At 41.6% G+C, this 27,260-nt stretch overlaps 2 protein-coding genes across 4 annotated transcripts in view; one reads left to right on the top strand and one right to left on the bottom strand.

The window, feature by feature from the left end:
- Positions 1–247: 247 nt before the first annotated feature.
- On the bottom strand, positions 248–7,406 carry LOC139450782 (zinc finger and BTB domain-containing protein 24-like). Of its 3 annotated transcripts, none has more exons than XR_011652245.1 (4): positions 7,328–7,406; positions 6,819–6,893; positions 796–3,832; positions 248–276 (listed from the first exon to the last, which is right to left on the bottom strand). XR_011652245.1 is itself a non-coding variant. In XM_071232617.1 (3 exons), the coding sequence occupies exon 3, from the start codon at positions 3,733–3,735 to the stop codon at positions 2,740–2,742; it is 996 nt and encodes a 331-aa protein (XP_071088718.1). In that variant the 5' UTR covers positions 3,736–3,816; positions 6,819–6,893; positions 7,328–7,406; the 3' UTR covers positions 775–2,739. The 3 variants fall into 3 exon arrangements, 1 of the variants encoding a protein (XP_071088718.1); XR_011652244.1 differs by having other exon boundaries at positions 796–3,816; XM_071232617.1 differs by lacking the exon at positions 248–276 and having other exon boundaries at positions 775–3,816.
- An 89-nt stretch (positions 7,407–7,495) lies between these two features.
- Positions 7,496–27,260, top strand: part of LOC139450108 (chromosome-associated kinesin KIF4A-like) — a 44,375-nt gene continuing 24,610 nt past the window's right edge. The window contains exons 1-11 of the mRNA XM_071231760.1: positions 7,496–7,565; positions 11,148–11,390; positions 15,017–15,213; positions 17,703–17,792; positions 18,999–19,165; positions 20,807–20,901; positions 21,618–21,737; positions 22,415–22,590; positions 23,765–23,838; positions 25,096–25,153; positions 26,117–26,253. Of these exons, the coding sequence (XP_071087861.1) occupies positions 11,159–11,390; positions 15,017–15,213; positions 17,703–17,792; positions 18,999–19,165; positions 20,807–20,901; positions 21,618–21,737; positions 22,415–22,590; positions 23,765–23,838; positions 25,096–25,153; positions 26,117–26,253 (1,346 nt within the window). The 5' untranslated portion in view covers positions 7,496–7,565; positions 11,148–11,158. The remainder of the gene's footprint in view (positions 7,566–11,147; positions 11,391–15,016; positions 15,214–17,702; positions 17,793–18,998; positions 19,166–20,806; positions 20,902–21,617; positions 21,738–22,414; positions 22,591–23,764; positions 23,839–25,095; positions 25,154–26,116; positions 26,254–27,260) is intronic.

The raw sequence follows: 27,260 nt of genomic DNA, 5'->3' as shown, positions 1-27,260 counted from the left end.
CATGGCAGTGCATCATGTCACCCTACCTGGCAGTGCATCATGTCACCCTACATGGCAGTGCATCATGTCACCCTACCTGGCAGTGCATCATGTCACCCTACCTGGCAGTGCATCATGTCACCCCACCTGGCAGTGCAACATGTCACCCTACCTGGCAGTGCATCATGTCACCCCACCTGGCAGTGCATCATGTCACCCTACCTGGCAGTGCATCATGTCACCCTACCTGGCAGTGCATCATGTCACCCCACCTGGCAGTGCATCATGTCACCCTACCTGGCAGTGCATCATGTCACCCCACCTGGCAGTGCATCATGTCACCCCACCTGGCAGTGCATCACACAACACCTGGCAGTGCATCATGTCACCCTACCTGGCAGTGCATCACACAACACCTGGCAGTGCATCATGTCACCCTACCTGGCAGTGCATCATGTCACCCTACCTGGCAGTGCATCATGTCACCCTACCTGGCAGTGCATCATGTCACCCTACCTGGCAGTGCATCATGTCACCCTACATGGCAGTGCATCATGTCACCCTACATGGCAGTGCATCATGTCACCCTACATGGCAGTGCATCATGTCACCCTACCTGGCAGTGCATCATGTCACCCTACATGGCTGTGCATCATGTCACCCTACCTGGCAGTGCAACATGTCACCCTACCTGGCAGTGCATCATGTCACCCTACCTGGCAGTGCAACATGTCACCCTACCTGGCAGTGCATCATGTCACCCTACCTGGCAGTGCAACATGTCACCCTACCTGGCAGTGCATCATGTCACCCCACCTGGCAGTGCGACACACAACACCTGGAAACAGCAACAATCGCACAAGCTTGTCAAACACAGAATGAGGTAAACTTTGCTGAATTACCTTATTTTCTTGAGTAAAGTGTTCACTTTTCCCCCCAAAAACACAGCTGTGTTAAAGTTATATCATTGGGTAAGTTTTAACCAAATCACCAGTAGATTCCAAGAAAACGTGTGTACAGCTGATTGCTGTTTCCTGCTTAGTTTACAAGAAAATACATAAGGTAATCTAATCCCTGCATGTAAAACAATGCTTAGCAGAACAAAAAAACCAATTTAAATGGTAAATCAACATGTCTGGTGATTTTATATCTCAAATTTCAAATTTTTACTGACCAAGTTTCTTATCACCTGTTTGTTTACTGGAATTCGCAGAAGGGGTAATTATATTCTGCGCATATTATTAATTTTTATTTTTTTTAAATACTGAATCCGCAAGAGGGGGGTACACATTATACTTGGGTGAGCACTATGCACAAGAAAATACGGTATTTGACATGTCATGTAAACTGGCAATGCCAAACTTCAACAAAGACATGAGGTATTATCTCCAACCTAGCAACACCCACTTGCAAAATAATGCCAATGCACAATAAGCACACAATAAAACAATAAAAAACATTTAGAGACATAGAATATAACACGTGGAAACCACTTATATATATAAAAAATATATGAATGCATATATATGACGCAGAATATAGAAATGACCTGACACCTGACAGTCAGACATGTAAGAGCACATGTCCACTTCTACCTGTGTAAAACTATGTAAAGACATGATTCTAACTACAAATTGGAACTAAAAAGTCCAACGACCAGAGCTCCAGATAACTTTTTGAGTAATTGAGTTTTTACTCTAGGCTTTCTAATTAATTGAGTTATTACATTTTTCATTAGGTAACCAATATTTTTTCACTCATCTATTCATCCCTCTATTGGGTTTTTCCCCAAATCAGTGAACATTTTCAGATTAAAAAAATGAAATAATGTTTTAGATGTATATAACATGTTCTTAATATATAGGCTTGACTCGGAAAGTAAATTAGCTAAAGTAATTGTGTTTCGGATATTAGCTCCTTTGTACAAATGCTGGAAAAACTTCATTGGGTATTTACACGTGCTGTTTTTATACATTTGAGTTTTTCATTTAATGCATGCGTTTCTGTATGCATGTTGATAGAAAGTAATTGGGATTGAATATTTTTTTTATTTTTTTGGGGGGTGGGGGGTGTATTTTATGCAAATATGCTTCTTATCTGTAGCTCTGTCAGACAAATAATTATAACTAACTACTAATGTCTTAGCTCTGAACAGGTGATTTGTATTGAACTGAAAACATAACAAAGAATGTTTTAGTTCTACACAATTACATTGAATTTAATATTAGAATACCCTTGAACTAAAAAAAGTAAAAAATTCTTAATAACATATATCCCAATTTGTACATACATTGGTATAAAATCCAAGATAATATCCTGTTAATAACTGGCCTCTCTTAATTTATCTTTCAGTACAAAGTTCCTTAGAAGAGATAAAAATCTTTTCTCTCCTGCAGTACTTCTTCAAAGATTGCACACATTAATTCTTTGGTAAATCCGTCAAATACCAGTAAACACCACAGAGAGCATACAGCACTGATGAACCATCTTTTGAGTGTGCTATGATGACACAAAAGCTGGACAGTCCTCATTGTATTGGAGGCCATGGCAACTTTAAAAGTCTATTCTAACCAGGGCTCCTAACTGCAAGAAGCAGAAATAGGGAAAAAGGCATCATGACATTTGGGCAAGTTGCTATGAATATTGGCCATTTGACCAGTAATCATATCAGAAAGTATCAAGATGCTACATTTTCTTCAAGTCTACTGACTAACATATACCACTAATCCAAGAAATATCAATGAAATCTTAACATATCTTTCAAAGCTTGTCAGCAGTGTTGTCCAAATCATCAGATAAGGATTCCACTTTCAAACTTTCTGGCAACAAATCTTGTTCAGATACATGTTGAAGCTTGTGTTCTGTTGAAGATGGAGAGGACAGATGCTGGTCCATTGAAGCACATGGACTGGTGGCTGGTGTCGGACTGCAGAGAATGCCCACCACTTTCAGACCTTCAGGAGAAAAACCTGTCGGAAAGGAGATCGGTTGTGGAGGTAGTTCACTGGGGATGTTCTTCGGGGTATGTTTCTCCAGTATTAATGGTGACTTATATTTCCGTATGTTTCTTTCTTTCTCAGTATGGGACATTTCGTGTTTTCGCTTCTCAGCCAGACTGCTAAATGTTGTGTGACAGAAACTACAAGTTTTGCCCTGTTCGAGCTCGTGCATCATTATGTGGAGTTGATACCTGTGTCTTTGTTCAAACTCCTCACCACAGTAGCTGCACGTCAGTTGAAACACTGCACCTTGACCAGCGAGGGGCTCATTTGTACAAACCGAAGTGGAATCCTTGTGTTCAGAGTCTGTCAGTGTCGGAGGGAGGTATATTCGAACCTCGTTTGATGTCACTAAATCTTGAGATTCTGTTTGTTTTGTCACATCTGGGACAATTTGAGTAAAAAAATGTTTGGTGTTTCTTCTCCCCGGTTGGACTTGTCCTCGTTTACATGGAGTATATTGGTCGGGGTGATATTTTTTCATATGTCGATTTAAATAGATCTTTGACGTCAAGGACTTTCCGCACATCTCACACTTGAAGGACGCTGATGTTATGTGAGTCGCTGCATGCTGATTGCGGTTGCCGTAGTGTGCGAATCTCTTCCCACATACATCGCAAGGGTAGGGCTTGATTCCGGAGTGTATCCTCATGTGACATTTGAAAACATCGTTGCGATAAAACACTTTGTGACATATTTCACACTCATGTCTTTGATTGGCGTAGCGGCTAGAGGATGCAGGACTTTCTTCAGCCATTATTCATATAGTTTTTGTGCTGTCGGTAAAATGGCTTCTACCATTTACTTCAGTCAAAGCATCCTGTAATTATTCTGAAAACTGAAACAGAGAAGAACTGTTCATTCATACTGGGAATGGTCATTACCGGTACTGGAAATACATCTTCCTGAGGCAAGAGAATTAACTGACTATAAAAGTCCAGTTTCCACCCTTGCCGAACTAGGCTGGAATAATGGAGTTACATTTTGGCTGGACTAACGAGTCTATGCATAGTCCTATCAAAATCACTTAAAGAAATCAACATCCAGTTCAGTCGATTGCAGGAATTGCAAAGCATGTGAACTGTCACATAGCATCAACAGATATTTTCCAAATCTTTTCATGTTTTTAATCAAGGTGCTGACATGATTTGATGTAATTCACGGTGAGACTTGTTTTAGTACAATATAAATCTTGATTATCAATCAGATCGTCTTTACTGGGCGCTGCCATTTTGTTTGAGGCAGATGCAAGTGATATCAGAATTGGAATCTCGTTGGTCAATAGGAGGGACATAGAAGGGACATAACTCATAATAGCCACTGGCGGCGCTACGGTCGAACCTAGAAATTCCATCCTAGTTTCGGCAATGGTGGAATTTACAGTCAGTTAATTCCCTTGCCTCAGGAAGATGCTGGAAATATTGGTCTAAGGGTCACTATACACATGATACAAGACTGCTAATTTGATACATCATGTTTTAATGACTGCCTTGCTACACACCAGGTTCTTTCACTTGGGAAAATAAAATCAAAAACATAAATGAAAGATTACGTACAAGTCATTCAACATTGTAAACAGCTGAGATGAATATTGTGCCGTTGCTGATATTCAGTGAAGTCAAGGAAATCTCATACCATTGTGCTTTCTGATACCACATGCCCACCATTACACTTCAAAAAGAAATGACTTTATTGCTTTTTTCAATCCAAGTTTAATCACAGAGCCCAAGAACGAACTATAACCAGTGATGATCAGACTAGATTGGATTTCGCTCATCAGTAGCATATGGAATTTCATAATTATCTGCATGTGTGAGTGAGTGAGTTGGCTTTAAGGCCACTTTTAACAATATTCCAGTTATGTCGCGGCGTGTCAGCTTAATGTGGGAGGAAAGCCCGAAGTGATGCAGGTCTCAGACGTTTACCACTTCGGTCAAACCCACGAACACGGGTATGGTGTTGGCAAACCTAGAAACATAATTGGGGCGAACCGGGATTCGAACCCACCATCATAGGTTTCTGGCGTGCCCAAGGGACGCAACTCTGCACAGCGAATCGCGTCGCCTTAGTTATGTGTATGTAATTCATGATAGATTGATGATTGATCATGACTGCCAATAGATATGCTTATGCTTACGACCCACAAATTGTGTAAAATGAAGTAGGATAACTGTAAAATAATTGACACATCAACTTGTTTCTTGTGTAGATGTTTTGGGGCAGAGCAGGTCAATGACAGGCATTATGAGAAAGGACCTGTCAATGCTGTGACACTGTGACTGCACTCACTGTGACTTTTGGGTATATACAGCAGGTCAAATGTTGGCAGCACATACACACAAAGGCAAAATTTATTGTGATAGATTTGTTTTCACTTTCAAACCATTATATGCAGTTCTGGATTATAACCAGGGAAAATATTTATAAAAAAGTGTGAAGAAACACAACCAACCACTTTTTCCTGGTATTGCATGTTTTTTTTGTAAAAAATAACAACTTTGGGGAGACTACTTCAACAGGCCAGATATCCAACTACTGTTTTGATGAGATTTCACCATACCACACTTGTGGCACTCACAGCGATGTTATCAAACAGAACAACCACGTCCCATAGTGTCTGCCACTATGACAACTTTTCAACAAGACAAAAGGATTTGAACCATGCATCTTCGACAGAGCAACTAACACAGCCTGCACCATGGCCAGCACCACATGCATACCTGTCCTACGACAGCTACAGTATTGGCGTGTGTCGCCCTGCCAGACAGCCCAATCTCAATAAAATCAGATTTTTGTTTTCGCCACCGCTAAATAAAGATCTGAGGACATCCCATCATGGGTCATGTCAGACCGACCTTGCGCGAACTTTGACCGACCAATGGAATGACCAATCAGAAGGCAGCTCTCTTGTGCTTTACGGCACTAATTTCAAATTGGCGACTACGCTTCGAAACATATTTTGACAAATTCTCGATTATAAATTTGAAACCTGAACAGAAAAAAACATTCTGGAATGGCTAATAGATGGTCTAGATTGTAAGGATTCAGTCGTTAAACCCGTAACTATTGTTCGGAATACCTCATGTTAAAGTTTTCGAGATTGCATGATTAGAAATCACATTCTGGCTGTCACTTTCATAATCTGGTAAGCGACGCACTGATTGGTCGGATGAAAGGTCGTTCTGACATGACCCCTAATGGGATGTCTTCAGATCTTTGTTTAGCGGTAGCGAGAACTAAGGTCTGATTTTAATGAAATTGCCAGACAGCCAGTACTGATGGCAGAACATTGACGTTGATGTCTCCAGCGGTGCAGATGTATCTGGAACTCTGGCTCATCCTTCCTCAGACAGGGGATGCCATTCTCCACGACTGTCTTCAATGTTTAGTGGCCTCAATGAGGCGAAGCCATCAGGTCTGCATCAGTGCACAATGTGGACACATTTGTGACTCAGTGGGTGAACTTATCTCTGCATGAACACCCTCGTGTGACATGACAGGAGAGCTCATCCTTGGGACTTTTGCATGTTAACATACCTTCAGGCATTGTTTTGTCCATGTGATCTAATTCCATCCACAGCAGGAATTTTTTTCACCAATTCTCATTATTTTTTTTGTTACAATAGCTTCTGCCTTTGGGTATACATATATAAAATGACACACAATAGGTTTTCAGTCATACCTTCATGTAATAAACCAGACGTTTACGTGGTAAAATAGTAATATTAGTCCCTGCAGATAAAATTAAAAACATTCTTTACTGAAGCCAGCCACTCTGCAAAATAAATTAATGACATTCGATCTCTCCTGAAGGCTATCAATCAACCTTCATGCATTTACCTCATTGTTGTGAAATCACAATTTCATCATGAAGAGCTTCCCATCATCACAATTGTGTCAACTGTAAACTGCGTACTGAAGCATAGAACACAGAGCAATTAGCATGACATCTGTTTCCAGTTGTCTAACAGACCAACTTGTGACACCAGAGACCAAATAATGATTATAATTATATGGTCTGGTGACACCAAGTGACAATGACACAGGCCGACTGATCCTATTATGAATTCTTTTTCTTTCCAATTTCTTCGTCTAATCTGATTCATTAGAAACGAAAGTACACGGCATTCGGTGCTTAAACATCAACTATTAACACAAAGAAAAAAAATGATAGACTGTTATCGTCTCATTTACATTTCGTTAGCCTACATGACGTAAAATATTTTTGATACTTTACAAGTATATCGTAATTGCACATTAATAGCCATCCGATCTAGACGGGTTTCATATACATTTTGTCAAATTGATATAGCTCTTATCATACAATCGCATATCGGAATATACTTTACCAGCTATCAAATAGAAAAGTGAATTTAATGCTAGAAGTTATTGTTCCTTATTGCAGGTGCTTGGACATTGCCAGGGGACTTCACTCTCGTTTATTTACAATTTTGATAGATGGCGCTGGTGGGAAGTCGACCAATCGCAAATAACATGACAATCTCCTTGCACGGCCATTGGCGGTCATTTCAAATCACAAAGTGGTCGGATTTCTCAATCTACATGTGTCGTTGTTGACATCGTTCGGTAAGGAAATGCTGTTGTTTTGTTGATTACATGATATAAAACTACCCTGCTAGATTGTTTCGTACTTTATGAGTATCCGATCTAAATAACTAGAGGGTAATGTTTATGCATTTGTGTGTCTCACTGCGGACTCCCTCCAAGAAGTCATTAGTCAGCTAAAGAGTGAAGTCGTCACAAAAATACCGATTCGCAGCCTTGATCTATTCTACTCATTTAGCTGTCGATATGTACTGTGGATGGATGGTCAGATTCTTTCGCATGACGCACTGTCAGATATTTCAGACACCAGGGTTTGTTTTTTAGTGTTGATAAATGAAAAAGAGGAACCCACTGTTCCCAGCTGTGTCCATGACAGCTAGGTTGATGTTTTAGCGATCAACCGGCGATGACCTTGACTTGGGATCTTTGTGCAATAATTGTTTATTACAAAGCATCTGGCCGGCTGATTCAAAGCGATAATTGCTTAGACCAAGCCTCCAAAGGCATCACGACTCCTTGTCTGTTCTAAAAATTAGGCACACATGCATTATATCGGACACCTATCCCCATGTTTGTTTGATGCTAGGCCTACTAATAAAGCCACACGCGACAGCATCAATATTTCAAAATATGACAATAAAGTTAAAAATAAACAGATAAATGACCCTGCATGCTTTTGTATGGTTTAATTTAATTAAACTGTGAAATTGAATATCAAAGCAATCCATAAAAGTCGAAAGTTTGACATTAGCATGATTAGCATCGAAAAAAGTACTCGAAAATAGAAGTTCCATCATGGCATGCCACACCCTCATCAGTAGCATCCATGGGAGCCACATTTCAACAAACATATATTTCGTATCTACTTTGGTACTTGACCGCCTCCGTGGTCTTGTGGTAGAGCGTCCGCCCGGAGAGCGGAAGGTCCAGAGTTCGATCCCGGGCCGCGTCATACAAAAAGACGTTAAAAGTTTGTACTTGTTGTTACCCTGTCTGGCGCTCGGCATTAAGGGGCTAAAACAAGGACTGGTCGGCTCGGAGTCAGTATACTGTGTCTGAGTGGGGTATTCGTGTTAAACTGCTAGCACTATAAATCGGCATCAGTCCGGACTAGTACAAGCAGCCACACACACACATACACGTCGCTATATAAGTGCAATAATCTTGGACGCGACGTTAAACCCAATTTCACCTCACCTACTTTGGTACTTAAACATTTCATTTACTTATGAAAGCATTTAATTCAAGTCATTGTGTGTGTGTGTAGGGGGCAAGTCCCCCAAACCCACTGTTAAATTAGCGAGGCGACAGAAAAATGGCGTCTGAAAAAATCATAAGCCGCTATTAAGGAATGAGCTTGTGTACATCCCTGAGCAAAATGGCGGAAGGTGTCCGGTATACTGCATTCTTTCTTAATTAAAGGGTCATAGGTTAATTGTAGGTGGGCATCGATTGCTCTGTCATAGGAATCAAATAATATCTTGAGTGCAAACAGAATCTTCTAGGCCTAACTTTAGAGTTCAGCACCACAATATTTTATGCAGTGATTACATATTAACAGAAATATTGATCACAAATACATGTAAATATTGCTAAAAATAGAAGTTCCATAATGGCGTGCACCAACTTCATCAGTGACGTCCATTATAGGGACACATTTTAACAAACATGTAGTATTTTCATTTACTTGCAAGCACGCAGACTCCCCATTATTTTAGCAGGGCAGATAAAAAAAAACCTTATAATAAACCACTACTAAGGCAGCAGCTCTGCACATTCTTTGCCATATGATAATTATGGAGAGTATTGGGTATTCTGTACTCTTCTTAAATAGTTTATTATGTGTACTTTTACCATGTTTACTACATACAACAGCAGACTCAACCTTGTGACCTCAATATCAGGGATCGGGGCGGTCGGGTAGCCTAGTGGTTAAAGCGTTCGCTCCTTACCCGAAGACCCGGGTTTGATTCACGACGTGGGTACAGTGTGTGAAGCCCATTTCTGGTGTCCCCCGCCATGATATTGCTGGAATATTGCTAAAAGCGGCGTAAAACCATACTCACTCACTCACTCAATATCAGAGATCACGTTGATCATAGATTAGAGTTTTTACTATTTGTTAACTAAATATAACCAGCAACGTATTGAATAGCAAGTGCTGGTTTATGTAAGCACTTATTTTTTCCATATCTTTTATATTTGACTTAATTCATGGGGATAATAGGATTATGAAGGGAATCTAATATACATATAAATTTTTTATTGATTCTGTAGTTTTCATTAATATGCACAGGAATGCATTTTATTTTATATATGCTGCACATATCCGAACATCCCTGGTCCGAACACTATGTGTGGAACATCTTTTGCAATAAATCAATCTGGTTTGTAATAAAATAAAGCTGTGAGTCTAAGGGAGGTTGTACACCTTCTGATAGATTTTAAAGGACGGGAGCTTAAGCAAATACATGCAGTACTGTAGTCAAGACAAGATTAGTCAACTTTCAGCATTATCATGATTATGGAAACTTTGAACTTTGATGTATTATCATGATCATTATTATGAGTATGACTTAGTTTCACTTCTGAACATAACAGAAACAAACTTCAACTAGATCAGCAAGATCAGTGATATTTTCACAGTGTGATGTCTCCTAACCCTGCTAACCATCTCTGTTATGTATTCCAAAGTATCCTAAAAAGAATCACAAAATGTTCAAAGAAGTTGAAAAGTGTCACTGAAAACCTGTATGGTATCAGTGTTGTGTGGTATGCTTTTAAGACTATGAAGCTGGTTTAAAACATCCTTGCCACCTATATCACGAAATAAAGGTGACATACTGTACCTCCAATACTCTAGTATACACAATAAATGAACCCCAAAAAGGTGACAAAATAGACACAATTTTATGGATAACAACTTCTTTAATACTGTAAAAAGCAACGTTTCAGTATATATATCCTGCTTGACAACGATATATGCTTTTACAGTATTAAAAAAGTTGTTATCCATAAAATTGTGTCTACCTTGTCACCCGTCAATATCTAAGTAATGACTGTCAAACAATTTACCCCAAAAAGGTGTTAATAGACACAATGCAGTACTCAATTACCATGCCTTCTTTATTATTATTTGTATCGTTAATTTTTAGCACATGAATCTTTAGGCTTGACATTCGGGTTCCAATTCATTTATTGCTGTCAAAGATGCAGATAATAGCTGCGTTCTTCTATTGATGATTTGATGAGTTGGCTGCCAGGAAAGTTCACTGTAGTCCAAGGGGTGAGGCTACCTAAAGATGCTTGGGACATCTCAAATGCTGGTAGTCCTTTTCGACTAGAACCATTTGAGGGCCATAATTCTGAACCACTTCTGAATGCTTCAATTTTGCCACAAATTGCAAATGAAGAAACTTACAAAAATGCAAACACTGAACATTTTTCGCGTTCAAGCAAGACTAACTTCCACTAGTTTCTGGACTAGTCTTAAAAACTAATTTCTAAGTCTGTTTTGAACAAATTAATAATGAAATCCTAACATATTCCCTTCTCCACAATGTACTTCCTGCACTGGTTCACAGGGATGATGTTCTACTTCAGGTTGTTTGAAGATGCCGGCTGACAAGGTGATCCCGGTGCGAGTGGCAGTGAGGTGTCGCCCACTCATCCCGAAGGAAGTAGGCGAAGGATGCCAGCTGTGTGTGAACTTCACCCCAAATGAGCCCCAGGTTGTCATCGGCAGAGATCGAGCTTTTACCTATGACTTTGTCTTCAAACCCTCCAACTACCAGTGTGAAGTTTATGAAAACTCTGTGAAACCACTGCTTGACAGTTTGTTTAAAGGTATTCATAACTCATTGCAAGTTACATGCTTTCTCAATGTCTATGAGACCGTCACCGTGCTCTAGTGGTAGAACGTTCGCCCGGAGAACCTAAGGTTGGGGGTTCGATCCCTGGATGCGTCATACAATAATACTATAAAAGATGGTATTTGTTGTTACCCTGCTGGCGCTCGGCTTAAGGGGCTAAAACAAGGACTGGCTGGCTCAGAGTCAGTATACTGTGTCTGAGTTGGATATTTATGTTAAACTGCAGTAGGTACCTCAGCATGCTCAGTGGGCTAGCACTATAAACTCTGCATCGGTCCGGACTAGTACAAGCAGCCAGACACATGCATGTACGTTAGGGCTGCAACAAATACACTATGAGGTGAATACGATTCATATCACGAATATAGGGTAACGAATACGAATATTTATTCACGAATACAATAACAAGTCAGCTGTTAATGTACAATTTATTATATTCAGTGAAAAATAACAACATTAATTATTTGACATGGTTGGTTAATTATTAATATATTATACATTCATATACTGCATTTATCCAGGTACTAGTATCTGCTCAAATACCACAATGACCAATGACCACAATACTGTCAAATTATATATATGAGTGTTGTCTTCAAAGAAATCTCTGCATATAATATGTTCTTATGGATATTTTTAGGTACAGGGTATGTAGATGCACATGACTGCATATTCATAAATATTCAATTCTAGTGACCACGAATAACGAATTCAATTCATGAATGGATACGGTTCGATTCACCGAATACGTGAGTGAATCGTAAAAGCCCTAATGTCCGTCGCTGTTTAAGTGCAGTAATCTTGGACGCGATGTTAGATCCATTTCACCTCACCCAATGTCTATGAACTTCTGGGATAACAGGAAAGAATAGGTCCCATTTACCTAACAGGACCGGTGTTTGTCATCAGCACTGAGTTAGGAAGGCTGGCTTGTCATCCTCAATGACTGTCAGTAGTTGTATGTCATCAGTCTCCAATGGCATTGATCGTTGCACATTCTGTCAGCCACTGATTTGTGGTGTTCAGGCTTGATTGTTTACTGGTTGCCAGGATTAAGCAGGAATATTGCTGACTTGGCATAAAACAACATTTACCATTTTCCATAATTGTTAGTTGTACATAATGTATTAGGCATGTGTTGTCTTCTAAAACACAAAGTTTGTTTGGTAAGTGTATCTGTTCATTTTGTACTTTGCTGAAAGTTGACAGTCTGAAATGAGTGCCAGCCTGGAGATACCACATGTTATCATGGTTATGTTTGTTGGAGTAGAGGAAACTAGTGAAATTCACTGGTAGTATATCCTTTGACACTTGAAACAAGCATAGATTAAAGGAACACATTCAGTGTTTGAATCCCTCTGTCCCATTTTCCAGTGTTTGAGCCACTCTATCCCAGGTTACAGTGTTTGAGCCCCCCCTATCCAAGGTTACAGTGTTTGAGCACCCCTGTCCCATGTTACAGCACAACAGTGTTTGAGCTCCTCTGTCCCAGGTTACAGTGTTTGAGCTCCTCTGTCCCAGGTTACAGTGTTTGAGCCCCCCTGTCCCAGGTTACAGTGTTTGAGCCCCCCTGTCCCATGTTACAGCGCAACAGTGTTTGAGCTCCTCTGTCCCAGGTTACAGTGTTTGAGCCCCCCGGTCCTAGATTACACTGTTTGAACCCCTCTGTTCCAGGTTACAGTGTTTGAGCTCCTCTGTCCCAGGTTACAGTGTTTGAGCCCCCCTGTCCCAGGTTACAGTGTTTGAGCCCCCCTGTCCCATGTTACAGCGCAACAGTGTTTGAGCTCCTCTGTCCCAGGTTACAGAGTTTGAGCCCCCCGGTCCTAGATTACACTGTTTGAACCCCTCTGTTCCAGGTTACAGTGTTTGAGCTCCTCTGTCCCAGGTTACAGTGTTTAAGCCCCTCTGTCTGTCCTAGGTTACAGTGTTTAAGCCCCTCTGTCTGTCTCAGGTTAGAGCGTTTGAGCTCCTCTGTCCCAGGTTACAGTGCGACAGTGTTTGAGCCCCTCTCTCCCAGGTTACAGTGTTTGAGTCCCTCTGTCCCAGGTTACAGTGTTTGAGCCCCCCCTGTCCCAGGTTACAGTGTTTAAGCCCCTCTGTCTCTCCTAGGTTACAGTGTTTAAGCCCCTCTGTCTGTCCCAGGTTAGAGCGTTTGAGCTCCTCTGTCCCAGGTTACAGTGCGACAGTGTTTGAGCCCCTCTCTCCCAGGTTACAGTGTTTGAGTCCCTCTGTCCCAGGTTACAGTGTTTGAGCCCCCCCCCGTCCCAGGTTACAGTGCGACAGTGTTTGAGCTCCTCTGTCCCAGGTTACAGTGTTTGAGCTCCTCATCCCAGGTTACAGTGTTTAAGCCCCTCTGTCTGTCCCAGGTTACAGCATTTTAGCTCCTCTGTCCCAGGTTACAGTGCGACAGTGTTTGAGCCCCTCTCTCCCAGGTTACAGTGTTTGAGCCCCCCTGTCCCAAGTTACAGTGTTTGAGCCCCCCTGTCCCAAGTTACAGTGTTTGAGCCCCTCTGTCCTAGATTACACTGTTTGAACCCCTCTGTTCCAGGTTACAGTGTTTGAGCTCCTCTGTCCCAGGTTACAGTGTTTGAGCCCCCCTGTCCCAGGTTCCAGTGCTTCAGTGTTTGAGCTCCTCTCTCCCAGGTTACAGTGTTTGAGCCCCCCTGTCCCAAGTTACAGTGTTTGAGTCCCTCTGTCCCAGGTTACAGTGTTTGAGTCCCTCTGTCCCAGGTTACAGTGCGACAGTGTTTGAGCTCCTCTGTCCCAGGTTACAGTGTTTGAGCCCCCCTGTCCCAAGTTACAGTGTTTGAGGCCCCCTGTCCCAAGTTACAGTGTTTTAGCCCCTCTGTCCTAGATTACACTGTTTGAACCCCTCTGTTCCAGGTTACAGTGTTTGAGCTCCTCTGTCCCAGGTTACAGTGTTTGAGCCCCCTGTCCCAGGTTACAGTGTTTAAGCCCCTCTGTCTGTCCCAGGTTACAGTGTTTAAGCCCCTCTGTCTGTCCCAGGTTACAGCGTTTGAGCTCCTCTGTCCCAGGTTACAGTGCGACAGCGTTCGAGCCCTTCTCTCCCAGGTTACAGTGTTTGAACCCCCCTGTCCCAAGTTACATTGTTTGAACCCCTCTGTCCGAGGTTACAGTGTTTGAGCCCCCTGTCCCAGGTTACAGTGTTTAAGCCCCTCTGCCTGTCCCAGGTTACAGTGTTTAAGCCCCTCTCTCTGTCCCAGGTTACCGCGTTTGAGCTCCTCTGTCCCAGGTTACAGTGTGACAGTGTTTGAGCCCTTCTCTCCCAGGTTACAGTGTTTGAGCCCCCCTGTCCCAAGTTACAGTGTTTGAACCCCTCTGTCCGAGGTTACAGTGTTTGAACCCCTCTGTCCCAGGTTACAGTGTTTGAGCCCCCCTGTCCCAGGTTACAGTGCGACAATGTTTGAGCTCCTCTGTCCCAGGTTACAGTGTTTAAGCCCCTCTGTCTGTCCCAGGTTAGAGCGTTTGAGCTCCTCTGTCCCAGGTTACAGTGCGACAGTGTTTGAGCCCTTCTCTCCCAGGTTACAGTGTTTGAGCCCTTCTCTCCCAGGTTACAGTGTTTGAGTCCCTCTGTCCCAGGTTACAATGCAACAGTGTTGGCGTACGGCCAGACGGGCAGTGGCAAGACCTTCACCATGGGCGGGTGCTACGAGGCGTCTCTGTCCGAGGATGAGGAGCATATGGGGGTGATACCTAGAGTGCTGCGGGAACTCTTCCAGGGGATCGACGACAGGTGCAACGAAAGCGACTTCAGCATCGCAGTGTCATACCTTGAGGTGAGTTAAACAGCGTTAGAAATTGGCACTAGTCCTGTAGTCCTTACCAAACTGCCCAATAGTAAAGGTATCCTAAGGACTAGTAGAAATTGGCCCATTTTAAGGCTTTTGCTATATGTTATCATTATAAGGACTAGTGGGCAAAAACTGTTACTTTCTAACCCTGGAGTAATACACAATTCTTGCTGGAGACCATTTTGTTTGTCATTGTTACCAAGTTCTAGGTTTAGTTTGGCGTCCATGCTGATTTGATTCACCCTGAATTTGTCTACCTCACTTGACCCCACATCAATAATGTCATATTCACTCTCAAGTTTCTACTCTTTGGGATTTTGGTATCCTAAATAACATGATTTGATGTCGTGACAAATGTTACTTTATGTATAAAAGTCAAACTGTAATCTGAATCCTAATTTATTTTTAGAAATTTCGTTCATTTTGAATTTTGCTCCTCTTTAAATGGTGACTGCTAAAATATCGCATGGGCTACTAGGTAACTATAACTACCCTGCGTGGTAGGCGTCTTCCTCGGCAGACAAGAGCACTGAGCATGCTGAGTAATGCGAGATTGCTGCTGTAAAGTCAACTTCTGATTTTCTATTTTATTATTGCTGCATATTTAGAAACATAAAGGTACCACTACCTTCTATTTCTATCTCCCCCTCTCCTATCCACTTTCTTATCTATCTTACCTATTATATCTTTTTATACTGTATTATATTGCCTACTTCTATTTCACATGATTGAAAATGTCCCACTACCCCCTGGTCACGTGGGGTTGTAGGGGCTACATGTTTCTCGTGGCTATTTATCTGTAAATATGAGATCGCAAAGACCAATTAAGAACGAAGCATGGTTTATTTTACAATAAAACATTGTTCTATCATGATGTCAGTTCTGGAGATTCGAACATAGGCTCGCAACTTAATGACGTCGTAAATTGGACAATGTTATTTCTCAGAGGGAAGTATCTTGTGAGTTGTTCCCCATAGATGTAGCTGGGCAGTGCAGATAAACACAATAGCCAAACGATCACATCCACAAGTGGGAGAGATAAGACAATTGGTATTGGGAGAAAAGGTACAGATAATTGACGTGAGGATTGTGAAATTACCTTACTTAACCCACCTGTTCGTAAAATGGAATTGTCCAACATTTCCAAAGTCGGATTCTATTCAGGGAGTCATCATTATTAACATTTGGGTAAATATTTTTAAAGCTTGTACATTTTATCAATATCCTTAGTGAGCCTGTACAAATTGTTGATATCTCCTATAAGATAAATGACTAATGGTCATTGTTTATCGTACAATAAAAGCTCTGCCGGGAAAATAAACTACTCGGGGCTGTGCTGGCTCCCACTCGTCGTTTATTTCTTAACTTGCTTAAATAATAAAAAGTTGATAAAAATCTTCTAACTTTCTGGGAAATCATTCATGAGCAGGTGAGTCGAATCTGATGAAGTTCATGATTTGTCAATTAAACCATTTTGTCAATTCTAAGAAATGTTTATGTTGTAAACTTACTGTGATTACAGCAAGTTCAAACTTATGTCAAGATAATGAACCAACCTGTAGTATGGCATCTTACACCGTCCCCTTTAATACCTGACCCGTGAAGATTCTGGAGTAGAATAGGTCTTCAGCAACCCATGCTTGCCGTAAAAGGCGACTAACACGATCAGGTGGTCAGGCTCGCTGACTTGGTTGATGCTTGTCATCGATCCCAATTGCGTGGATCGATGCTCATGATGTCAATCACTGGATTGTGTGGTCCAGACTTGATTATTAACAGACCGCCGTCATATAGCTGGAATATTGCTGAGTGCGGCGTTAAACAACAAACCAACCAACCTTTAATACCTGGTGTCATCCAGTGTGGTGGAGAAAGTGGACACCCCTGAGACCCCCAGATCTAGGAGTGAGGACTGTGAGGTGTCTCTACAGTTAAAAGATATGTCCAGTAGTGTCAACCGTCGTTGGGAATGTCATCATCATCTTGTAGAAATTTATTAGACTACCAACTCACTTGCAACATTACATAGTTAGTACCCTTTGCTCCCTAATCTGAAATGGATCTGTGCTTCAGGTTCCACTGTCCCTTTCCTCATAATGGGTTCTCTTTGACAGAGCTTGGAAACATACAAATAGAAAAGATCAATGGAAGTCATAATCGCTGTCTGATGTAGCTTGCGCCAAGAAACGTTTGAGTCTTCCAGCCCAAACCAGCCACTTAACATTTTATGTAGATCTTAGGGGCCGACCATTTGATATCCTTGTGAGGCCTGGGATTTTAGCCAAAAAAATATATTTTTTCTGAAAATGCTTCTAAAAATATTATGTTCCAGACTGTTGGACAAAAAGAAATTATAAGCAAAGCTTTCTAGACAAAATAAAATTTTACTAGACTCTGGCTTTGGACTAGTGGCTAAACTTCAGACTGCTGATGATGTAGAGGTTTAAGTTAAACCGTTTAACCAACTGTTTCAGATTCACAAGGAAGACCTGCATGACCTACTGTGCCACCCCTCCAAGAGGGAGAACCTCGTCATCAGGGAGGAAGTCAGCGGAGGAATCGCTGTGAGTTCATTGTCTGCAAATTCTTCCTGTTTCTTGTTACAATAAACATTGTATAACACTGACATGTTGTAAATACTAAGCATTATTTGCACAGTCCATCAATTGTGATTTGACAAAGAACTGATCCAGTGAACCACGTGAAGGATTTGTTCAACTGATCCAGTGGACCACGTGAAGGATTTGTTCAACTGATCCAGTGGACCACGTGAAGGATTTGTTGAACTGATCCAGTGGACCACGTGAAAGCTTTGTTGAACTGATCCAGTGGTTCACGTGAAAGATTTGTTGAACTGATCCAGTCGACCACGCGAAAGCTTTGTTGAACTGATCCAGTGGTACACGTGAAAGATTTGTTGATCTGATCCAGTGGACTGCGTGAAGGATTTGTTCAACTGATCCTGTGGTACACGTGAAAGATTTGTTGAACTGATCCAGTGGACCACGTGAAAGATTTGTTGAACTCATCCAATGGACCACGTGAAAGATTTGTTCAACTGATCCAGTGGACCACGTGAAAGATTTGTTGAACTGATCCAGTGGACCACGTGAAGGATTTGTTGAACTGATCCAGTCGACCACGTGAAGGATTTGTTGAACTGATCCAGTGGACCGCGTGAAGGATTTGTTGAACTGATCCAGTCGACCACGTGAAGGATTTGTTGAACTGATCCAGTGGACCACGTGAAGGATTTGTTGAACTGATCCAGTGGACCACGTGAAGGATTTGTTGAACTGATCCAGTGGACCACAGTCCAGTGATTGACATCATGAGAATCGATCTACGTAAATGGAATACGATGACATGCATCATTCAAGTCAGACCACCCAATCTTGTTAATCGCTTCTGAAGACAACCATTTCTACCCCTGATCTTCCCAGGGTCATTTTGTCAAGGGTGATTTTGTGATACATACACATCAGCCAGATAGTCACCACTCCACCCGCTCCACCCACTCCACCACTCAACCCACTCAACCCATCCACCCACTCCACCCGCTCCGACCGCTCCACCCCTTCACCCCTCCACCCACTCCACCCACTCCACCCACTCAACCCATCCACCCACTCCACCCGCTCCACCCCTCCACCCATCCACCCCTTCCTCCCCACTGCTCAGTTGTCTTATGTTGATGTGATTTAGAAAAAAAGAAGAAGAATGAAACAGAAAAGAACTGTTTAAATAAAAGAACATAATTTGGATTACAGATAGCTGGTCTAAGGGAAGTAAAAGTGAAGTCCTATGCAGAGACCATGAAATGTTTGACCCAGGGGTCTTCATCCCGCACCACGGGGTCCACCGCCATGAACAACACCTCCAGCCGATCTCACGCCATCTTCACCATCACCGTGGACCGCGTCAGTAAAGACAACCCGTAAGTAACTGTGGACGGGGGATGATATATTATGTACAATGTAATGATACATAGTGTTTGCAATTAAGCATAATGGTCATGTGATCCTTGTTATGATTAACCCTGATGCTATTTGTGTTAATAGTTAAGGATTTAATTTATTTGAAGAAGTTCAAAAGTTAGGAGTTCCTAATACCAGGAGACAAACTGACGTTAGGATAGTCTACAACATTGGCAGGATTTTCTCACTTCCTACTAAGACACTCTTGTATCATCAGCAATTTTGAATAGTATCTGGTAGGGCTGCAACGAATACACTATGAGGCGAATATGATTCATATCATGAATATAGGGTAACAAATACGAATATTAATTCACAAATACAATAACAAGTCAGCAGCTGATGTATTATTTGTTACATTCAGGGAAACAATAACAACATAAATTATTTGTGATGGTTGGTTAACTATTAATATATTATACATTTATATATTGCACTTATCCAGGTACTAGTATCTGCTTAAATGCAACGGTGACCAGTGACCACAATACTGTCAAATTAAATATTATAAGAGTGTTATCTTTGAAGAAATCTATGCATATAATATGTTCTTATGGATATTTTTAGGTACAGGGTATGTGAATGCACATGATTGCATATTCATCAATACGAATTCAATTCATGAATGGATACGGTTCGATTCACCGAATACGCGAGTGAATCGTAACAGCCCTAGTACAGTAGTATCTGGGAAAACAAACGATCTTAGAATTTGAACCGATGAGAGCCCCCTGACATGCATGATTCAGATGCTGTGGCAGCAAGCCACAGGGACTGTGGACCCTGGAAACTTGAAACTGTACAGTGCTACATGATTCACGTCAAGCTGTTATGGTTGTGGCTGTGATACAAAACAGGAAGACTCTTTTGAGACCTGTGTATAATATGACCCTATATCATCACAGACACTATATTTTTGCGGTAAATGTCATAATCTACATCCCCTGTCGACTGTTTACTTATGCAAAACTAAGCACAACATTTCATCGCACGTTAACATTTTTATGATAGTTTCTGGAATGTTGAAGTGGATTTACCCCTACCTTCAATCGGTTAGGAAAGAACAAGAAACATTTTGCGTATGATATTGTTAATGTGTTTGTTAGCATTCGCCATTATGATCCATTATAAAGTAACAACCATAATATAGCGTAGATATTGTGTTACCACGTCAACTCTCATATCTTTGTGATATCACCACGTATACTGCAGACTTCAAATTTTGCTAGCCCCAGGCTGAGGCTACTAAATAAACCTGAACCAGGTCTCAATGCTTCAATTTTGTTAGAAATTGGAACTGAATAAAACTGACAGAAAATGTAAACAGAATTTAGTTGTCTCTTCAGGCAGAACAAGCTACAAACTCAGAGGACTAGTGAAATAAGGTTTACACTAGTCCTCTGGACTCGTCTTAAATAGGCTGAGAGAGTTGTATCTTGTCTCACCTAGCCTATCGAGGCACAACATATCGGATGCAAATAGGTCTACACCTGGGATGTCCCAAATTCTTTTTCACAAACTTTAAAGTCACGTTTCACCAATATGTCAAACTTTAGTGAAAGACCTTTAATTGTGTTGGAAACATTGTGTGAATGTTCCAGAGAGGACGCATGTAAGGCTAAGTTCCACCTCGTAGATTTGGCCGGCTCCGAGCGGATCAAGAGAACGCATGCAGAAGGAGAGAGATTAAGAGAAGGTACTGTGTGCTACATTCATCACTGTTTGTTACTATGCGTGGCATTGGAAGCTTCATTTACCTTTGCTTGGATTTACCTTTCATGCTTTGCGTTGTACTTCGTTGTTGAGGGGAGGTAATTTTGACATCCAACAATACCAATTGTCTCCCCTGGGTCATGACCTCCTTCCTTGTGACATCATACTTAAAATCTCATATTCATCATAATGGGTATTTCATTGTACTCGCACATCATGAACACTTCTTTTCTGCCATGATGTATTCACAGACAATATTGTTCAAAATCTTTTTCACCAAGAAGAACTTTGTTTGTTTTTGTTTTTTTGTTTTTGTTTTTTTTTGTTTTTTTTAAAAAGAAGTACCTGTTACACAAATGCACTTCTGCCCAGGGTAGCAGAAAGCCCCATGACACTTATCAGTACATGTTAGGTTTTTTTACAGAAAATAACATACTTCTCACTCACACATTCACTCTAGTAATACCGCTGTGATATTGCTGGAATATTGCTAAAAGTGGCGTAAAACCAAACTCACTCATTCACATTCAAAAATACTGCATGTATCAAGTATGCATAAACTATTAAAGTTTATATATCATATTGCAGTGCAGGAAAGTACATGTTTTTTGTTGTTTTTTGCATTATTTATCTTATCAAATTTTGGGTCATATTGTTTTCTTAAGGAAGGTGTTTTTCGACTGATACATTCACTTGTAGGTATCAACATCAACCGTGGTCTGCTGGCCCTGGGGAACGTGATCAGTGCCCTGGGAGACGACAGTCAGAAGAGGAACCATATTCCCTACCGAGACTCCAAACTCACTCGACTGCTGCAAGGTAGGCCAAACCCCCCTTTTAACAAACTCTGGTTTTCCTGTCCCAGACGTGATTGTGCTGTGGCAAGTAACTGTTCCCAGTAACCTCTGCTTGACATACGAGGCAACTATATGGATCCACGGGAGGGGACTTGTTGATAGTGTGCCATCATACCCCATGGCAAGGGCATTGCTCATAATATCAATCACTGGTTTATAGACAGCCTCCGAAGTCTAGTGGAGAGCGGAAGGTCCGGGGTTCAATCCCCGTCCGCGTCATACCAAAAGACGTTAAAAGATGGTACTTGTTGTTACCCTGTCTGGCGCTCGGCATTAAGGGGTTTAAACAAGGACTGGTCGGCTCGGAGTCAGTATACTGTGTCTGAGTGGGATATTCATGTTAAACTGCGGCATGGTATCTCAGTGTGCTAGCACTATAAATCGGCATCAGTCCGGACTAGTACAAGCAGCCACACAAACACACACACGTACATGCACGTCACTATAAGTGCAATAATCTTGGACGTGACGTTAAACCCAATTTCACCTCACCTCACTGGTTTATATATTTGATTAGTTACAGGCTGTAAAAACCAAGCAATACTTTCTGTAAAAATAATATTGACAACACTTATAGAAACAGCTGAAGTATTTGCATCAAACGGCTGATCTAATGTGCCAAGTGTTCCTCTCCATCAGACTCGCTTGGAGGCAACAGCCACACCCTGATGATTGCCTGCATCAGCCCTGCCGACTCCAACATGGAGGAGACCATCAACACGCTGCGGTACGCAGACCGCGCCAGGAAGATCAAGAACAAGCCCATCATCAACCGAGACCCCCAGCAGCAGGAGATCATGCGTCTCAAGTCACTAGTGAGAACATGTCTCTACCCACCACTTTCCACACGCTTTGTGAACAGGGGGAAATTAGCATGGCTAGGCTGAGATAAACGTGAAAATATGTTTCAGTAAATAAAGATTTCTGTTGCACAATGTTGTGTTGATTGAGATGGGAAGTAGATGCCAGATTAGGATGCAACATATTGAAATTATCTTCTATATTAAGAAGTATAAATGTCTGTCAGAAAAGTTGTTTTTCTCTTTGCTGTTGGAAAACTAAAGTACAATTTTTATCTGTTATTTTCACTACAGGTAAACCATTTTAAAAGATGGGAAAGTAAAATACAAAAACTACCACCATCTTTTTAATGAGCTGAAGTAGAAAATAAACACGTAAAGTTGATATGATTCCAGCTCCCAGTGATGAATGTATTACATATCTCCAGGTGATGACATTATGACTTATATATCCAAGTGATGACGTTATCTCCAGGTCCTGGTGATGACATTTTGACATTGATCTCCAGGTCCTGGTGATGACATCATGACATTTATCTCCAGGTCCTGATGACATCATGACTGATATCTCCAGGTCCCAGTAATGACATTATGACTTTTATCTCCAGGGCCCAGTGATGACATTATCACATTTATCTCAAGGTCCTGGTGATGACATGATTTATATCTTTAGAGGGGGCACAGGTGGCCCAGTCGTCTAAGGCGCCACGATTCGCTGTGCAGAGTTGCGTACCTTGGGCACGCCAGAAACCTATGATTGTGGGTTCAAATTCTGGTTTACCGCGATTATATTTCTAGGTTTGTCAGCACTATACCCGTACTTGTGGGTTTCACTGAAGTGGTAAACGTTTCAGACCTGCATCACTTCGGGCATTCCTCCCACATTAGCTGACACACCGTGATATAACTGGAATAACGTTAAAAGCGGCGTTAAACCCAACTCACTCACTATATCTTTAGATCCAGGTAATGACATTATGACTTTTATCTCTGGGCCCTGTTGATGACATTATGATTTATATATCCAGGTCCTGGTGATGACATTTTGACTTACAGCTTCAGGTCCAGATGATGACATTTATGACATATCCTCTGGTCCCAGTGATGACATTATGACATATCTTCAGGTCCTAGTGATGACATGATGACTTGTATCTCCCGGTGATGACATTATGACTTATATCTCCAGGTCCAGCAGCTGCAGGTCCAGATGATCCAGGGTGGTCCAGGAGATGTGACGGTCACAGTCAAACAGCAGTCCAGGTGAGACCGGCAGTATATGCCTCTCCGATTACCCACTCAAACAATGGCTTGTTGCATCAGTGTACATGGGCTAGCACTATAAATGCGCATTAGTCCAGACTAAGTACAAGCAGACACGCGCGCACACGCACACGCACACACACACACACACACACACACACACACACACACACACACAATCGCTATAAATTGCAATAATCTTGGATGCAACGTTAAACCCCATTTCACCTCACGTCCTCAGAGCTCCAGATAAGCTTTTGGTGTTGTGGGTATTTTACCCATGCATTTTAAAATCACTGCGTATCAGCTATTCTATCTGGGTATTCAAATTTCTGTTACCCACTAGTTTTTACACATGTGGGTATTTAAGTTAAATATTTAAAAACACTATTCATCTAGTCCCTGCAAACTGGTGTTGTGTGGGTTCGAGAGCTTTATAGGACTAAAAAATACCACGATACTTCCACAAGAAAGTGTGATGGCAAATGATTATGATGTAACTGTCATCATGGAGTTTGGCAAGGTTGACGGAATGCCCGTTTATAATTTCAAAATAAGTTGCTGATTTGCCAGTCGAATACGCAGGGTTACTTCACAATATTTTGATGATACGCACAAGTTTTATTTTTGTAGCGTATCTGTAATGTTCGTTGCGTATTTGATACGCTTGGATAATATTTTACTGCGTATTTCTGCATTTCTGATACGTTTTTTACGCAGATACGCAGCTTATCTGGATCTCTGCCTCCTTTGATATTCAGCTGAAACATTGTGAAAAACTGAAATACTGACTCACTAACACTTTACTTGTAAAGAATTTACTGATATTGCTATGCAAGCATGTGTAAACAACATATTTGTTTCTATGTAAGTATTCCCTAGCCGCATCATACAACACCACGTTAAAAAATGGTACTTGTTGTTACCCTGCCTTGCACTCAGCATTAAGTTAATAAAACAAGGAGGGGTTGGCTCTGTGTCAGTATACTGTGTCTGGGTGGAGTATCCATGTTAAGATGCAGCATGGTATCCAAGTATGACCAGTGCTACAAAGCCAACATCAGTCAGGACATAGCAGTGCATGTGTAAAGGAAAGGAACTGCATGCTTGGATCCCATTGTTTTAGGATTTGGTTTATTTTTAAAATGGAAATAAAATGAAACATGCGGCAGACTTTATGATGATACGGGCGGTGCCTGAGAACCAAGACTATTTTTTTGTTTAGGCTAAGATCCCTCTGTTGTTTGTGTTCTCTAGCCCGGTTGACAGCAGCAGTGAGTACAAGGCCATGCTGGAGAGGCTGAAGCTACTGGAGGTGGGTGGTGACTCTCACACAGTTAGAGTTCTTTCTTATTGAACCCGCAACGCATAAAAATCTTTTCTTCTTGCTGTTGATATTGTTGCATACTGTATCATCATTTATAAACAACAGCAGTACCTCATCTCAGCGTAAGAAATTAGCACTAGTCCTGTAGTCCTTACCAAACTGTCCAGTAGTAGGATCATAAGGACAAGTAGAAATTTGCCATTTTTCAGGGTTTGGCTATGTTAGCATTATGAGGACTAGTGGTCAAGCACTAACGGTGAAGTGACACCAATACACAGGATATTCAAAGTCCTTTTACACGCGCTTCATTGACTTTGCCCACGCACGCGAAAAACCGGGTCCTGCAGTAGGAATTGAAAATCCACATCCCAAAGAGGCCACCCTGACTGGTGGTCTAAAACTGTTTGTTTCTACTGCTGCATCTGTTTTATTTTGTAAGTATCCAATGAAGCTTTTCCAGCATGCGTAAAAAAGAGCAAATTTTGGAAACACAATTCCAAGCTAATTTACTTTCCGAGTCAATCCTATATAAACTGTTATTTACATCTAAAACATTATTTCATTTTTTGTAAATCTTCACTCATTTTGGGATAAAACCAATAGAGTGATGAATACATGAGTGAAAAAATATTGCTCACCCAAAGAAAATTGTAACAACTCAATTAAAATAGAAACCCTCGGGTAAAAACTCAATTGCTCAAAAAGTTATCTGGAGCTCTGTCAGTGCTAATCATAGTTTTAACCTGAAAATGAGCGTCATGTTTATCTTAAGTATAAAACCAAGTTCAATTAGAAAGCTCTGCCGCAACACTACCTAAATAAGCTATTGCGAAGTAGTATTCACTGGACAGAAGTATCTCTTTGATGGTGTGAACATTTTCATAATTATCTCTTCGGGGATACATGTAGATCACTGATCACTCACTCACCCACTGGTGACCTTGACCTCAGGAGGAGAACACGAAGCTGACGAGGGAGCTGCAGTCTTCCGTGGACCAGAACACCACCAACCTGGAGCGGTCCATCAAACTGGAGCTGAGCAGAGACAAACTCAAGGCCAAACTGAGGGAGTTCAAGTCACATACTGGGTAGGCAGCAGCAGCAGCAGCAGCAGGACATGTCTAGCACAGTTACAGCTCAAATACATGGGGGATACAACAAGCTAGATCTTGCCTTGTTCATTGTCACATCATTTTAGGCTGAGTCACTACATCTTTTTTATCACAGACTAGAAGCTTTGTTCAAACGTTAGGGGCAAGGGTGGCCCAGTCGTCTAAGGCGTCGCAATTCGCTGTGCAGAGTTGCGTCCCTTGGGCACTCCAGCAAACCTATTATTGTGGGTTTGAATCCCGGTTCACCCCAATTATGTTCCTAGGTTTGTCAGCACCATACCCGTGCTCGTGGGTTTCACTGAAGTGTTAAACGTCTCAAACCTGCATCACTTCGGACGTTCCTCCCACATTAAGCTGACACGCTGTGATATAATTGGAATACTGTTAAAAACGGCGTTAAACCCAACTCACTCACTCAATTCACTCAGGGCGGTCAGGTAGCCTAGTGGTTAAAGCGTTCACTCGTCACCCCAAAGACCAGGGTTCAATTCCCGACATGGGTACAATGTGTGAAGCCCATTTCTGCTGTGATATTGCTGGAATATTGCTAAAAGGGGCGTAAAACCATATTCACCCAAGTTTGATGTCGGACAAAAATTAATTCCTTTTGTTTTTGGGGTCTAAATATTTACAGCTCAAAAACAGACAGACCTACAGACTAGTGTCTGCTGTCCCTGAGAGTGTCTCGGACTAACAGACTAGTGTCTGTGTCTGTTCCTGAGTGTGTCTTGGACTAACAGACTAGTGTCCGTGTCTGTCCCTGTGTGTCTCAGACTAACAGACTGGTGTCCTTGTCTGTTCCCGAGTGTCTTGGACTAACAGACTAGTGTCTGTGTCTGTTCCTGAGTGTGTCTTGGACTAACAGACTAGTGTCCGTGTCTGTCCCTGTGTGTCTCAGACTAACAGACTAGTGTCTCGGACTAACAGACTAGTGTCTGCTGTCCCTGAGAGTGTCTCGGACTAACAGACTAGTGTCTGTGTCT

The sequence above is a fragment of the Haliotis cracherodii genome, unplaced genomic scaffold (genome assembly GCF_022045235.1).
Source record: "Haliotis cracherodii isolate W230 unplaced genomic scaffold, xgHalCrac1.p SCAF_8, whole genome shotgun sequence".
NCBI lineage: Eukaryota > Metazoa > Mollusca > Gastropoda > Lepetellida > Haliotidae > Haliotis > Haliotis cracherodii.
Note: the sequence above shows the minus strand (reverse complement) of the source record. Positions and strands in the feature narration are given on the sequence as shown.

Bases quoted from the DNA above. Each gene is read 5' to 3' on its own strand.
- LOC139450782 (XM_071232617.1), bottom strand. From the start codon at position 3,735: ATGGCTGAAGAAAGTCCTGCATCCTCTAGCCGCTACGCCAATCAAAGA.